The following is a 12936-nucleotide window of genomic DNA, read 5'->3' on the forward strand; positions in this document are numbered from 1 at the left end:
TTCCTACAGTTGGCTAAGGTTTTTTTTTTTTTTTTTTTTACAAAGATCCTTGGCCTTATTGCATTGGACATCAAACATAGACAACAAAGGAATACATGCAGAAACTAGTGCTAATTCTATATAATAAAATAAATATTTACAAAGGTCTTTATTTACCTTTATTTGTACATACTTTTCAAGAATCCAAATTAATAGATTAAACAAAGGTTATGTAAAATATATTTTGAGAAGTATTTCCAAAGGCTTTACTGGATATTATCTAATCTCCACTATTCCAATATACTACTGTCTGACAATGTGAGAAATCTGAACAAATTAGCTTGACTTTATCCCACCCCTATTTGACCTGACATGTCTTATCTTGCTGTCATGTCTTGCCCCATCATGTTATTGGCCACATTCTCAATCATTCTTCCAGAATAATTACGCATATAAAAGTACAAATAATGTATCATGCCATTTGCATTTGGCAGTCACAGTTGAGATCACAGTTGAGCCTTTGGGATGTTCATCTTTCTTTACACATTCTTGCTTTTCCATCAGCTTCATACCAAAGCAGGAAACACTCTTTGTCGAATAATGGGAGACCCTCAGTATCCGCTGTTTTCCAAGGACGGAGACTTAACCATTGGAGGACTTTTTCCAGTCCACAGCATAGAAACATTACCTTCATTTGATTTTACACAAAAACCTCAGCTTATATCATGCTCCAGGTTTGTTACATTTGAAACAATAGAGCAGATAATGCTAATAATTTTTTTTTTGAGAGCAAACTGCTAATAATATGGTGTTACGCTTTTTTTAAGCTTTTTTAGCTTGTCACTTTTTAAAATGTAGTTTCTATTTAGCCTACTGATTTAATTAATTTAATTTTGCAGTGTGTATCTGAGAGATTTTCGACTGGCACAAATCATGATCTTTGCCATTGAGGAGATTAACAGAAGTGGAAGTTTGCTCCCAAATGTTTCTATTGGCTACAGAATCTATGATTCCTGTGGGTCAAGACTGTCTACCATGAGTGCAACTATGGGACTGATGAATAGTCAGGAATTTGGAGCAGGATACAGATGCAATGGCCAGTCTACTTTACATGCTATCATTGGCGAATCAGAGTCTACCGCGACAGTGATTCTCTCCAGAACTACAGGACCTTTTAAAATTCCAGTGGTAAGGATCAATAACACTGAATGTTTAACACAATTGCAGATGACAGTATCACTGTTTCTTGTGCTTTCTTTTTCAGATAAGTCACTCAGCATCATGTGAATGTCTCAGTAATAGGAAAGATTACCCTTCAGTCTTCAGGACTATGGCTAGTGATTACCACCAGAGCAGAGCACTGGCATCCATAGTCAAGGACTTAGGCTGGTCTTGGGTGGGAGCTGTGAACAGTGACAATGAATATGGAAACTATGGAATGACAATATTTTTGAAAATAGCACAGGAGATGGGGATTTGTGTTGAGTACTCTATCAAATTCTACCGAACAGAGCCAGAAAAACTCAAGAAAGTGATAGACACAATAAAAAAAAGCACAGCAAAAGTGATTATTGCATTTATTTCACTTCCTGAAATGGGCTTACTTACTGATCAGTTAAGTATTCAGAACATTACAGGCTTCCAAATGATTGGAGTGAAGTCATGGATAACTGTAAAGAGTCTGATCACTCCAAACAGTTATCGAGTGCTTGGAGGGTCACTGGGGTTTGCTGTGAAAAAAATCAATGTTGAAGGGTTTGCAGATTATATCTTAAAAGAATTCTGGAACACAGCTTTTCCATGTTCACAGACCGAGGGGAATTTTTCTCAATATGCGTTAAGTTGCAGCAGATATGAGGAACTACTTTTACTAAAAAATTACAATGAAGATGTGCCTGAACAAAGATATGCAAGCTATGTCTACAAAGCAGTTTATGCTGTCGCTCATTCACTACACATTCTACTCAAGTGCAAAGAAAAAGAAGGTTGTGAGAAAGGCCTGACAATACAACCACAGCAGGTAAATGATAAAAGAAAGGTGAATAGTAGAGAAAATTAGGGAACCATCTGTTAAAATGCCTCTGTGATAATGTCAATGTATTTTATTGACTAGATTGTTGAGGCTCTGAAACAGGTAAATTTCACCATAAAGATGGGGGATCGTGTGTGGTTTGACAGCACTGGTGGCGCAGAAGCCCAATATGACATTATCAATTGGCAGCAGGACTCAGATGGTTCAATACAATTTAAATCAGTGGGATACTATGATGCCTCACTGCCCCCACACCAACGCTTTGTGTTTAACACTGAAAACATAATCTGGGCTGGAGGACAGCTGGAGGTAAATGGCAGTAATATGTTTGTCTTTAGTTGTTTCTTTAAACTGAGGAAACATAAACACAATAAATAAATCAATAATAATAATAATAATACTACAATACGTGTATTGGTCACACAGAAACGGCTAATAATAAATGACAAACAGCTTAATATTACTTTTAATAGCATGCACTAATTTAGATTACTTTAAATTCACTTTTCAAAATATTATGTTAAATTTTGTGACTTTATAATATTAACTGGCATTGGAAATGCAGATCAAAATGGCCATTTGGCAATACGCTTTTATCAAGTGGAAAAAAAGCAATAACAGAGTTTGAGTTTTGAACAAAGTGACAGTAAAAGTAAAAAAAATTATGTGATCACTATTACTAATATATGTATTTTATTTATTTATTTACTTACTCACTTACTTACATGCAGAAGCCAAGGTCTCTGTGCAGTGAGAGCTGTCCTCCAGGCACTAGGAAGGCTGCACAGAAAGGAAGACCTGTCTGCTGTTATGACTGTATTCCATGTGCAGAAGGAGAAATCAGTAATGAGACAGGTAATATCATAGCCCATCTCATTCATGTAAATTGTTTTCCTTTGGTTCCTAACTAGTGATTGTAACTTCCTTTCCAGATTCAAATAACTGCAAGCAGTGTCCAAGGGAATACTGGCCTAATGCTGAGAAAAATAAATGTGTGCTAAAAGCTATAGAGTATCTGTTATTCACAGAAGTTATGGGTATAGTGTTAGTGTTTTTCTCACTCTTTGGAGTAGGATTAACTGCACTGGTGGCCATTCTGTTTTACAGAAAGAAGAACACCCCCATAATAAAAGCCAACAACTCAGAGCTGAGCTTCCTGCTGCTCTTCTCATTGACTCTGTGTTTCCTCTGTTCTCTTACTTTCATTTGTCGGCCCACTGAGTGGTCATGTATGTTGCGTCACACAGCATTTGGGATCACTTTTGTCCTCTGTATTTCCTGTATTCTGGGGAAAACAATAGTGGTGTTAATGGCCTTCAAGGCTACACTTCCAGGAAGTAATGTCATGAAATGGTTTGGGCCTAAACAACAACGACTCAGTGTGCTTGTCTTTACTCTTGTACAGGTTCTTATCTGTGTGCTTTGGCTAACAATATCTCCTCCATTTCCTCACAAAAATATGAAATATTATAAGGAAAAGGTCATTCTTGAGTGCAGTCTGGGTTCTACTATAGGTTTCTGGGCTGTGCTCGGTTATATTGGCCTACTGGCTGTCTTTTGCTTCATTCTTGCTTTTCTGGCTCGCACACTGCCTGATAATTTCAATGAAGCTAAATTCATCACATTCAGTATGCTGATATTCTGTGCTGTATGGATCACCTTTATCCCAGCTTATGTCAGTTCTCCAGGAAAATTTACTGTAGCTGTGGAGATATTTGCCATTTTAGCCTCAAGCTTTGGTTTACTTTTTTGCATATTTGCACCTAAATGTTATATCATCCTCTTTAAACCTGAAGAAAATTCAAAGCAGAATATGATGGGGAAAACAACATATAATTACTGCTGAGAAATAAACGTGTTTATTAACTTTTATTATAATTGTTGTTATTATAATTATTATTTTTTAACATAAAGAATGACTCTGAGATTATACTATTAATAAAAAAAACAGGATATGTTTTTGAAATGCTGACAAGTCTAGCATATATCTTCACTATATTTGAAAAAGAAAATGTACAGTTTTTCTCTAATACATTTCTCTATACCCTTCGTTACATTTTCAACTGCAAAGCATAAAAAACAACAGCAAGAAAAACTATCGGTGATGCAAATTATATCTAGTCCGAAAATGAATATTCTGAGCAAGTTGGTTCCTTTGGTTTCTTCTGTTAACTGTGTTCACAACGAGGTCCAAATGACTCATTTTGCAATATAAATAAAGTTTTGGCTTAAAAATTATCAACCTGGAAATGGTTATTATGTTCAGTATGATTGTTATGTGTGATAAAATGCTGACAGAAAAGTCATTTTCGGCTAAACTATCCCTTTAAGGCTCACTGACATGGGCCCTGTCCCAAATAGCACCCTAAACCCTCGAGGTCTTCCTCGGCGAAAGCAGGGCCAGCACCGTGGGGAACGCTGGTGAAGGCTCCCTCCTCGAAGAGAACCTTCCGGGAGCGAAGCGTACGCAGGGAAGCCGCTCGCAATGCCCTCGAGAGCCGACTCTGCTTGCTTCGCTCCCAAGCAAACCACACACAGACTGTGTGTATCCCCGCTCGTAATGTAGCGTGGGCAGGGAGCAACACACAGCCTGTAACGCGATTTGCTCGTGTCCTTTTTTAAGTGCTTTGTCTTACGGTGCGTTTCCAGTACAGCGTCAAATCTGCGCTCAGTGCCACTGGCAACGCCACAACGCTACTGCTTTGGGGTGTGTCAAATTTAGGGCAGAGCACGCCTTTACATCACCCGCCCGTGACGTCTCGCCCATCTATTGGACTGATTACACATCAGAGCGTGGTCACGCTGAAGGTGTTCCCTTAGCGTTTCGACGCAGCTCGAATTCCTGAAGGGGAACACATGATTATTATTAATTAACCAATCATTATTGCCTCATTGTATTTATATAATGCATTTTAAGTCATTTTAAAGTCTGTTGTTCACTTAGGTCTGTTTTTATTACCACAAAAAAATATTAGGCTATCTGAATACTTCTTTGTTAATTATTATTTGAAGTAACAAAACCATGGTTAATTTGTGGTTACCATGGCTACAAGAACCATGATTTTTTTTATTCGTAGTAAACCCACGATTAATTTTTGTAAGGGAACATGAAAACTCAGAGAGAATATTAAGGCAGTTGCGTTTGGTGGTTGTGAAATAATTACCGACATTAAAACACGTTATTAACGTCAACAGACAAAAAAGTTTCACAGGATAATGAACGTACATGAAAATGATACACGGGCTCAAGGGCATAAATTTTGTCTAACAGTAGGGGGGGACAATAAACATAAAATTTCTCAAGAGCAATATTTGAGGGGGACACAAGGCGCACGGGCGTTGTAGCATATTTTCTTAGCGATAGATGCTATTTACACTAAGTGAGAATAGCAGTATTTGTTTTGTGATATGCTATTTACACTAAGTGCAAATATGCTATTTATACTATATTAAAATAGCAGGATATTCTGCTAATTACTTATTGCCAATAGTGGCAATTATCTGCACCTCAGCATTGTAATACATTATAAAACAGTATGCAACTATTGAGTGTAAATTTTAATTTTAATTCAAATTATTAAATGGATGCCACCTTATTGGGACAAAAGCCCTCCCTAACCCTACCCAATACTTTTTCAACTTTTTGATTATTTCCTTCATTTTTATTAAAAAATAAATGCCTTTCTGATGTTATTTGAAATTTGAAATGGGAGAAAAAAAGTTCGCCAAAAGGCAGATTCGAACCCGGGTTGATCGTGTCAAAAAGTGGATGATACACATTTCACCATCTACACCACTGGAGCTGACATTTGATGACTGTCTTTTGTAATGTTGACTATCCCAATCACACGTTGGTGGATGCAGTTAATATAATAGCCTTTGCCAACTATTTTTTAAATTCCCAACAGTTAAACAGTTGCCCACAGAAAAAAAACATGGGGGAAATAAAAATATGCTGCAGCACCCCCACTTCACGTGCCTATGATGTATACACAGAGGGATGGCTTACTACTATTAGTGCAGCACGTGCCAAATTAGACCAACATTATGAAGCTGCAGGCCCGGAGGCCCAACTGCACACTCAGACCTGCATGCTCAGACCTATCGTTTTTTCAGACAGTGCCACCTGCTGTTTGGATGAACATTTGTTTTGTAGCATGTGTACCATAATAATTTCCAACATTATAAAACTGCTAGCAAGTAGCAACATCGGACACGTGAGTAAGGTTATTAATTTTATTAAAGCGATTCCTGAAAATTACCAGGTTTTATGGCATAAATCAATGTGACATCTTATTACACCAACAAACGAATAGCCTATTTTAGTATTTAATGATAGTTTAGATAGATAGTTCGACAAAATAAGCAAGTCTTCATCGAAAGAAATTTCAGCTCGACCGTCTGCAAAGGCTCAAATGGGCCCTGCTGTAGTGCTGTGAGCACTAGAGTCAGGTCCCAAGAGGGTATAGAGGGGGGCCGTGGAGGATTTAGCCTTCTCGCCCCTTTAAGAAACCTGACGACTAGGTCATGCTTCCCCAGCGACCTACCTTCTACGGGGTCGCCTATTTGGTTAGCCGCGATTGCAGCGACATAAACTTTGATGGTGGAGGGAGACAGCCTTCGCTCCAAACCTTGCTGCAAAAAGGAGTAGATTGGTCTCTCTAAGCGAGATCCCAATTTCGTCGGTCATCCGACGTGACGTCGAGAGTGACCGACTGAAAGGGAACAGTAACACAATAACAGTGTAACAATTAGAAATAAGTTCTGTAATAATTACAAATAAAATTTTTGGAATAAAATGCGGCCTTGAGTTTATTTTCATCAAAATATAAAGTAATCTGCGTAGAATTGACAATATGAGCTCTGTTGGGTTGTCTAAATAATTTGCGTGTGACTTGTGTATTTTTTCCCAGATGGATATTACAATTCAAAAAGGGGGGTCTCTGCCAGAACTAATACAGTGCACCAAATGCTGCAGTCATAATAATATGATTTTCTGGTGAGAAATCAACTTAAAGAATTGTCATTATTTGGCTTTTACAACAGTTAAATTTTTTGTACATTATTCTAAAATAAAATTGTTTGCTTTACTGATTTTAGGCTTTGCCACGTCAGACAAGAGAGAATGATTGTGGTGTTTTTGTACTCATGGTAAGATTTAAAATTGTTGAGTTAATTGATTTAAAGCTTTTGTAAACATCGTAAATGACTGTGTCTTCTCTCTTTCCAGTACACCCTCTCAATGGTGTGTGGTATTGGGTTTCAATTCCAGGAGGTAATTTTTTTTTTATGTAACCTTTATTTTACCAGGCTGTTTTTCTTGTCAGGATGGTGCTTTTATTTATCATAGCTAAAAATGTAACTCAGGTGGTGGTGTATTTTATCTTGCTTTACTCTAAGCAACATTTCTTTCAAAAAGGGGAATGGTTGTTGCAAGCACACCCAACATCATGTATTAACAAAAACATGTTGGTTAACTGTTAGACTAAACAGTTTTTCTTTCAGATGGATATGCCTATCATCCGCCGATGGTGGTACCTTCTACTCATGGAACGATTTCAAATTGATGGGTATGTCAGTATTTTTAAAATTTTGATCTTTTAAATCTGTCAAATTTCTATTTGATATTGTGTCAATACAACAACTTAGAACACGAGTAACAAAACATCCTTAATATCTCTCTTACCTGTGACCAATTATTATGGATTTTGTCTTGCTTGAAAGCTATGGGCGCAGATTTGCTTTCTGGACTGAGGAGGCAATAAGTGTATTGGAGGGAAAGACTCTGCCCCTTTTAGGGGGGGAAAGAAGAACCACATCCAATCTTCCGGCACATGTCCAAGCAGTTCAAGATCGGGACAGGAATGAAAAAAGATTAGTGGACTTAATTCTCACATCAAAATCAGCAGAGCAGCATTTGGTGGTAATGATGGTTCCACTTTAAATTACTCCTCCAGACTCTGATTATGGTCAACTTAAATATAGTCAAGTGACAATTTAACTATTATTTGCCAAATGTAATTAATGACTTGTGCATTTACATATGAAATATAATTTCCTTCTATGGCCCAAAGGATATACTCAGTGGAAAAAGGTCAAAGTGGTTTCCACTAAAACCCCGTTTTCAAGTGCCTGTCTACATTGAGAATGAGCAGTCCCTGACAATCCTTTATAACTACATGAAAGAAGTTCTTAATAAAACCCAAACGCAGCTGACCCACAATGATGAGGTGGAGTTCATTTGTGGATGTCTCCTCCCAGAGGTAAGCCCAAAACATGTTTGAACACGAGCATGTTTATGTTCTGCAGTGTGTGAATGTTTTATTTTATTAATTGGTTTATTTGTACAGGCCATCATTCATGGCCTTTGCGAGCTGCAGGGCTTGTCTTGGCAGGAGGCTGAAGAGATGTTCCTCCAGGGCCCCACTTATCACTCAAGGTATGTTTTCAATTTTTGTTTGTTCAAAAACTGTTGGATTTTTGTGTTACATAACATTTCTGACAACAGCATTTATCTTTTCTTTTAGTGAAGTTGAGGAATTTGACAGAAGAATTGCTCGAGAAATGAAAAATCTCCCCAACAAGAATGTAAAGCATTTATTTTATTTGATGTTATTTAATATGTAATATATACATTATTAACCCAATTATTTTTTTCACCATTTTTCTCTGCATTGTTTACAGCTCGATGACTTGTAGGACCTCATGAAAAAGAATACAAAAATAAAGTTTGGTGTGAGAAAATGACTCCGAGCACTATAATTTATTGTATGTAAATATAGAGTTAATGTTCATCCCCTAACTCAATACTAAAGAATGTGATAAATCCTTAATAATTAAGAAAACAATAAATGACTATGAAAATATTTAAGTAACTGAACAATTTCTATTTACAAATACAATTAATAAAAATAAACCAGACTTAATGCATTAAATCGAATTGGGCTACTTTATCACTGTTGCTGCGGGTTGTTTTTTATGTCCGCGGGTTGAAGCGACCCCAGTGACGTGTATTTTAGCTCCCAGAACGCGATTTTTACCGGGGGACCCCTCGAAACGCGGTTAGTTTTGAGTAGCAATTGGGCGGGTTTTGTTATGAAAACCTGGCAACCATTTCCCTCAAGCAGGTAACGTTATTATTGCTAACATAGCGGATTTATCGAAAAATACATTGGCATCATCTGTATTAAAGAGAAACTAATCACTTCATCCGATGTTTAAGTGAAGAAATTAGCCTTGACAGCCTTACTTACTGGACTTCCTCAACTATTGACTTTGTTCTCTCTCACAGGACTTGTGTGAGTGTAGGTGATGTAAAAGACGAAAGCAGGCATTTGGACCAAAGTGAGGCAAGGGAGTGGTAGACTTAAAATGTTTCTAAACTTAAAACACATTTTTGCCCCGTTTGTGTTGTTTTACTACTTACAATTGATTAAAGTATAAAACATTGTTATTTACAATGCACAGCGTGGTTTTTAATCATATTTTACAACCCTCAGATAGGGGGGTCCTGTCCCCCCAGACCCCCCCGGGATTTCCGCCTATGCACGGGCTTCATCTTGTGCTTTTTAACTTTTTTTTTTCTTGGCGCCGGACTGCTGATGTCTTTTTCCGGGCATAGTTGTCCATCAATTATGATCATTTGCAGTTAGCCGCAAACATGAGGTGAGGGCAGGCGCGGATGCGGGAATGGCGCATCACGTGTGCTTAGCCTACTGACTACTGCGTTCACCGTAAAATGCATTTTTTTTAAATTGGATATATATATATATATATATATATTCATGTTTATATTTTTATGTATGTATATGTATATGTATGTTAATATTAATATAGAACAAAATATATATTTTTTTTTTGAGAGACTGGGATCGTGCCCCCCCTGGGAGTTGGTGCCCTACACAAACTGCATACTCTGTGTATAGGGAGCGGCGATACTGCTAGCCACAAATACTTTATGCGTTTAACTGAGAGCAATACAGATATCTGCATTTAACCACCAGTCTAAAGCAACTGAAGAAGCACATAAACTCACAGGCTTAAACGGGCTGAAGCCCAGGGGCCTACTGGCTGCAGGTAAATGATATTTTTTGAATAATTATTTGTATACATAGGAGTTTGCAGCAGTGACAACATCAATCTATAAACAGTCGCACACTCATAAATTTTCAGGACTTTCAACAGCATTCTTGGCAATGCCCTGCTGTGTGAAAGGAACCGACCAGACAACTAGTTCCCTTTCGAGGGAACTTCGAACTGCGTCCTCTAGGGGTCGCTATGGGGAACGCCTTCGGCGTGACCTGTGTCTGAAGCATACATCTAAACACGACAATGATATTGGCTGGCAACAGCCTATGGACGTCACTACCGGCATGACCACAGTATAAAAGGGCGCCGGTAGAACACGTCATCCTCTTCTTCGTCTTCACGACTGTTTGTTTGGAGTTGCATACAGGTGAGAACAGCGATTCTGATTGTTGTTATCATGGCGCGCACTAGCAAGGCGTTTAGGAAGTCTGTGGATCCGTGTCAGCTTTATCTGATATCCGATGACACACACGATCTTTGCATCGCATGTTTGAGCGAGGAGCACGCACGTGACGTCCTCGAGGGGGTGGCATGCATTCATTACGAGCTTTTCTCCATGAGAAAGCACCGCTCTCGTTTGGCCCTCTTTTCGAGGAAAGAGGGGCAGCCATCAGCAGTGGACCTGGCCGATGAATTGAAGAAGGGGCTTTTGCCTTACTCGTTCGTCGGAGGATGACGCTATTTCTCTGATGTCATCTGATCCAGCAGCTAGTGCTCTGCTGGCTCCCAGCCAGGAAGAGCAGGAGATGTTAGATGAGGACGAGGAAGTTAAGACTGAGTCCTCTAAAACCTCCTGCCCTGCGTACGAGGGGCTGCTTGAGGTTATGGAACGCGGAAGCGGACTAGGAGGGTGGCGCCTCGTGGCCGGCTCGATGAGCGCTATCTTTCTGATCATAACCCTCCAGCCCAGGTGAGCCTTCCGTTTCTTCCTGATCTTCATGTGGAGATAGAGAAGACTTGGAAAAATCCGTTCTTTTCGCGTGTCCACAGATTTCAGCAGTCTAGTTATGCCAACATCGAGGGGATGCGCAAAAGCGGATATGAGAAGGTGCCTCCCATTGAAGAGACGCTAGCTCGCTATGGGAGAAACATCTTCTCTTAGGACTCCCTCCTTGCTATCCAGACCCCTTCAAATAATATCTCGCCTGAATGGCAAGGCGTACGCAGCAGCGGGTCAGGCGGCTTCTTCATTGCATACCATGGCAATTTTGCAGGCTTATCAGGCCGACCTGCTGAAAGACCTGGATAAAGGTCAGGGTCTTTCCCCTGATGAAGTGCCTGAACTGCGTCGTACCATGGATCTCGCTCTCTGTGCCAATAAGCAGACCGCGGCTGCCATAGGCAGGTCTATGGCGGCCATGGTGGTAACGGAGAGACATCTGTGGGTGAACCTGGCTGACATCGGGACAAAAGAGAGGGGCTTTCTCCTTGATGCGCCGGTTTCTCTTTCTGAACCTTTCGGCACTTCTGTTGAGGCGGTTGTCGAGAAGTTTATGAAGGCGAAGGCGCGCTCAGCTGCTTTTAAGTCCTTCATTCCACGAAGGCCCATGTCTCAGCCTGAAAAAAGGGGTCCTGGCCCGTCTTGGTCTAAGGATCAAAGACAGGTCCAGGAGGCTAGTGTTGCGACTCACGCCCCTCCTCCACCTGCGAGCAGGTCTAGAGGACGGCGCAGGTCGAAGGCTCAGAGGCAAGACTTGAGGGAAGTAATCCAGACGAGGCGTTCCCAACGCTCTCGTCTGGATCAGGACAAATCGCCCGAAACTTAGTGTGGTCACAATCTACTCACGCCTTCCTCTCCCAATTCCCCTGTTAACCCTTTCCTTCCCTGATCAAAGTTAACCTCCATGCACCGGTATTACAGTCTCCGGCTGGACCTATGATGTTCTGGTTAGTTTCTGTGTTTAAAAAAAAACAAAACATAGAACTACCTACTGAAGTAGGTTTTGTACTGAAATCTCATCCTGTGATCATACCATAATGCAATTACCATAATTACAAGATGACAACCTTTGACTTTCTACTCTGAGCTGTTCACATGTTCAAACTCTTATTATGTGTTTCTGTGGCAACACTATTAATAGTAATGACTTTATGAATTTCTTCACTGATAAAATAGATAACATCAGAAATACAATAACAAATGTAGATTCTACAGTGTTGATCTCTATGAAGAATTTCAGTCAGGTTTCAGGCACAGAAACTGCCCTTGTTAAAATTACAAATGACTTGCTTCTTGCGTCAGACCAAGGCTGTATCTCATTGCTAGTTTTACTTGATCTTAGTGCTGCGTTCGACTCTATAGATCATGACATACTCATAGATCGATTACAAAACTATACAGGTATTCAAGGGCAGGCTTTAATATGGTTTAGATCCTACCTGTCCGATCGCTACCACTTTGTTCATTTAAATGGGGAGTCATCTCTGTTATCACCAGTAAAATATGGATTGCCACAAGGATCGGTCCTAGGTCCTCTGCTATTTTCAATATACATGTTGCCCCTTGGTAATATTATCAGAAAATACGGGATTAGTTTCCACTATTATGCTGATGATACTCAACTATATATCTCAACAAGACCAGATGAAACTTATAAATAATCTAAGCTAACAGAGTGTGTTAAAAATGTAAAAGATTGGATGACCAATAATTTTCTCCTATTAAATACGGATAAGACAGAGATATTACTTATTGGACCAAAAGACACAGTACACAGAATCTCTTGGATTACAATTTGCAACTAGCGGATGTATTGAAACATTATAAAAACACAACGACAAATCCGAAAACAAATTTACAAGTCAGAAAACACAACGACAAATCAGACAAATCAGAC

General features: G+C 39.4%; 1 protein-coding gene, 1 long non-coding RNA gene and 1 pseudogene across 2 annotated transcripts in view; 2 read left to right on the forward strand and 1 right to left on the reverse strand.

Moving 5' to 3' along the window:
* Positions 1–504: 504 nt before the first annotated feature.
* LOC107708301 (extracellular calcium-sensing receptor-like) lies at positions 505–3857 on the forward strand. Its single transcript, XM_016512489.1, has 6 exons — positions 505–713; positions 879–1167; positions 1244–1999; positions 2093–2320; positions 2743–2866; positions 2944–3857. The coding sequence occupies exons 1-6, from the start codon at positions 505–507 to the stop codon at positions 3855–3857; spliced, it is 2520 nt and encodes an 839-aa protein (XP_016367975.1).
* Positions 3858–5162: 1305 nt separating this feature from the next.
* Positions 5163–8885, forward strand: LOC107708302 (PWWP domain-containing protein MUM1L1-like; annotated as a pseudogene).
* A 991-nt stretch (positions 8886–9876) lies between these two features.
* The window catches only part of LOC107708303 (uncharacterized), a 10422-nt gene continuing 7362 nt past the window's right edge, over positions 9877–12936 (reverse strand). The window contains exons 2-3 of the long non-coding RNA XR_001636347.1: positions 12494–12495; positions 9877–9951 (exon numbers count right to left, since the gene is read on the reverse strand). This is a non-coding gene — a long non-coding RNA (uncharacterized LOC107708303). The remainder of the gene's footprint in view (positions 9952–12493; positions 12496–12936) is intronic.

This window comes from Sinocyclocheilus rhinocerous, unplaced genomic scaffold, assembly GCF_001515625.1.
Source record: "Sinocyclocheilus rhinocerous isolate Xijiao unplaced genomic scaffold, SAMN03320098_v1.1 scaffold596, whole genome shotgun sequence".
NCBI classification, from domain to species: domain Eukaryota; kingdom Metazoa; phylum Chordata; class Actinopteri; order Cypriniformes; family Cyprinidae; genus Sinocyclocheilus; species Sinocyclocheilus rhinocerous.

Bases quoted from the DNA above. Each gene is read 5' to 3' on its own strand.
- LOC107708301 (XM_016512489.1), top strand. From the start codon at position 505: ATGTTCATCTTTCTTTACACATTCTTGCTTTTCCATCAGCTTCATACC. The intron at 1,168-1,243 runs GTAAGGATCAAT...TTTCTTTTTCAG, and splicing joins GACCTTTTAAAATTCCAGTG to ATAAGTCACTCAGCATCATG. The intron at 2,321-2,742 runs GTAAATGGCAGT...ACTTACATGCAG, and splicing joins GGGCTGGAGGACAGCTGGAG to AAGCCAAGGTCTCTGTGCAG.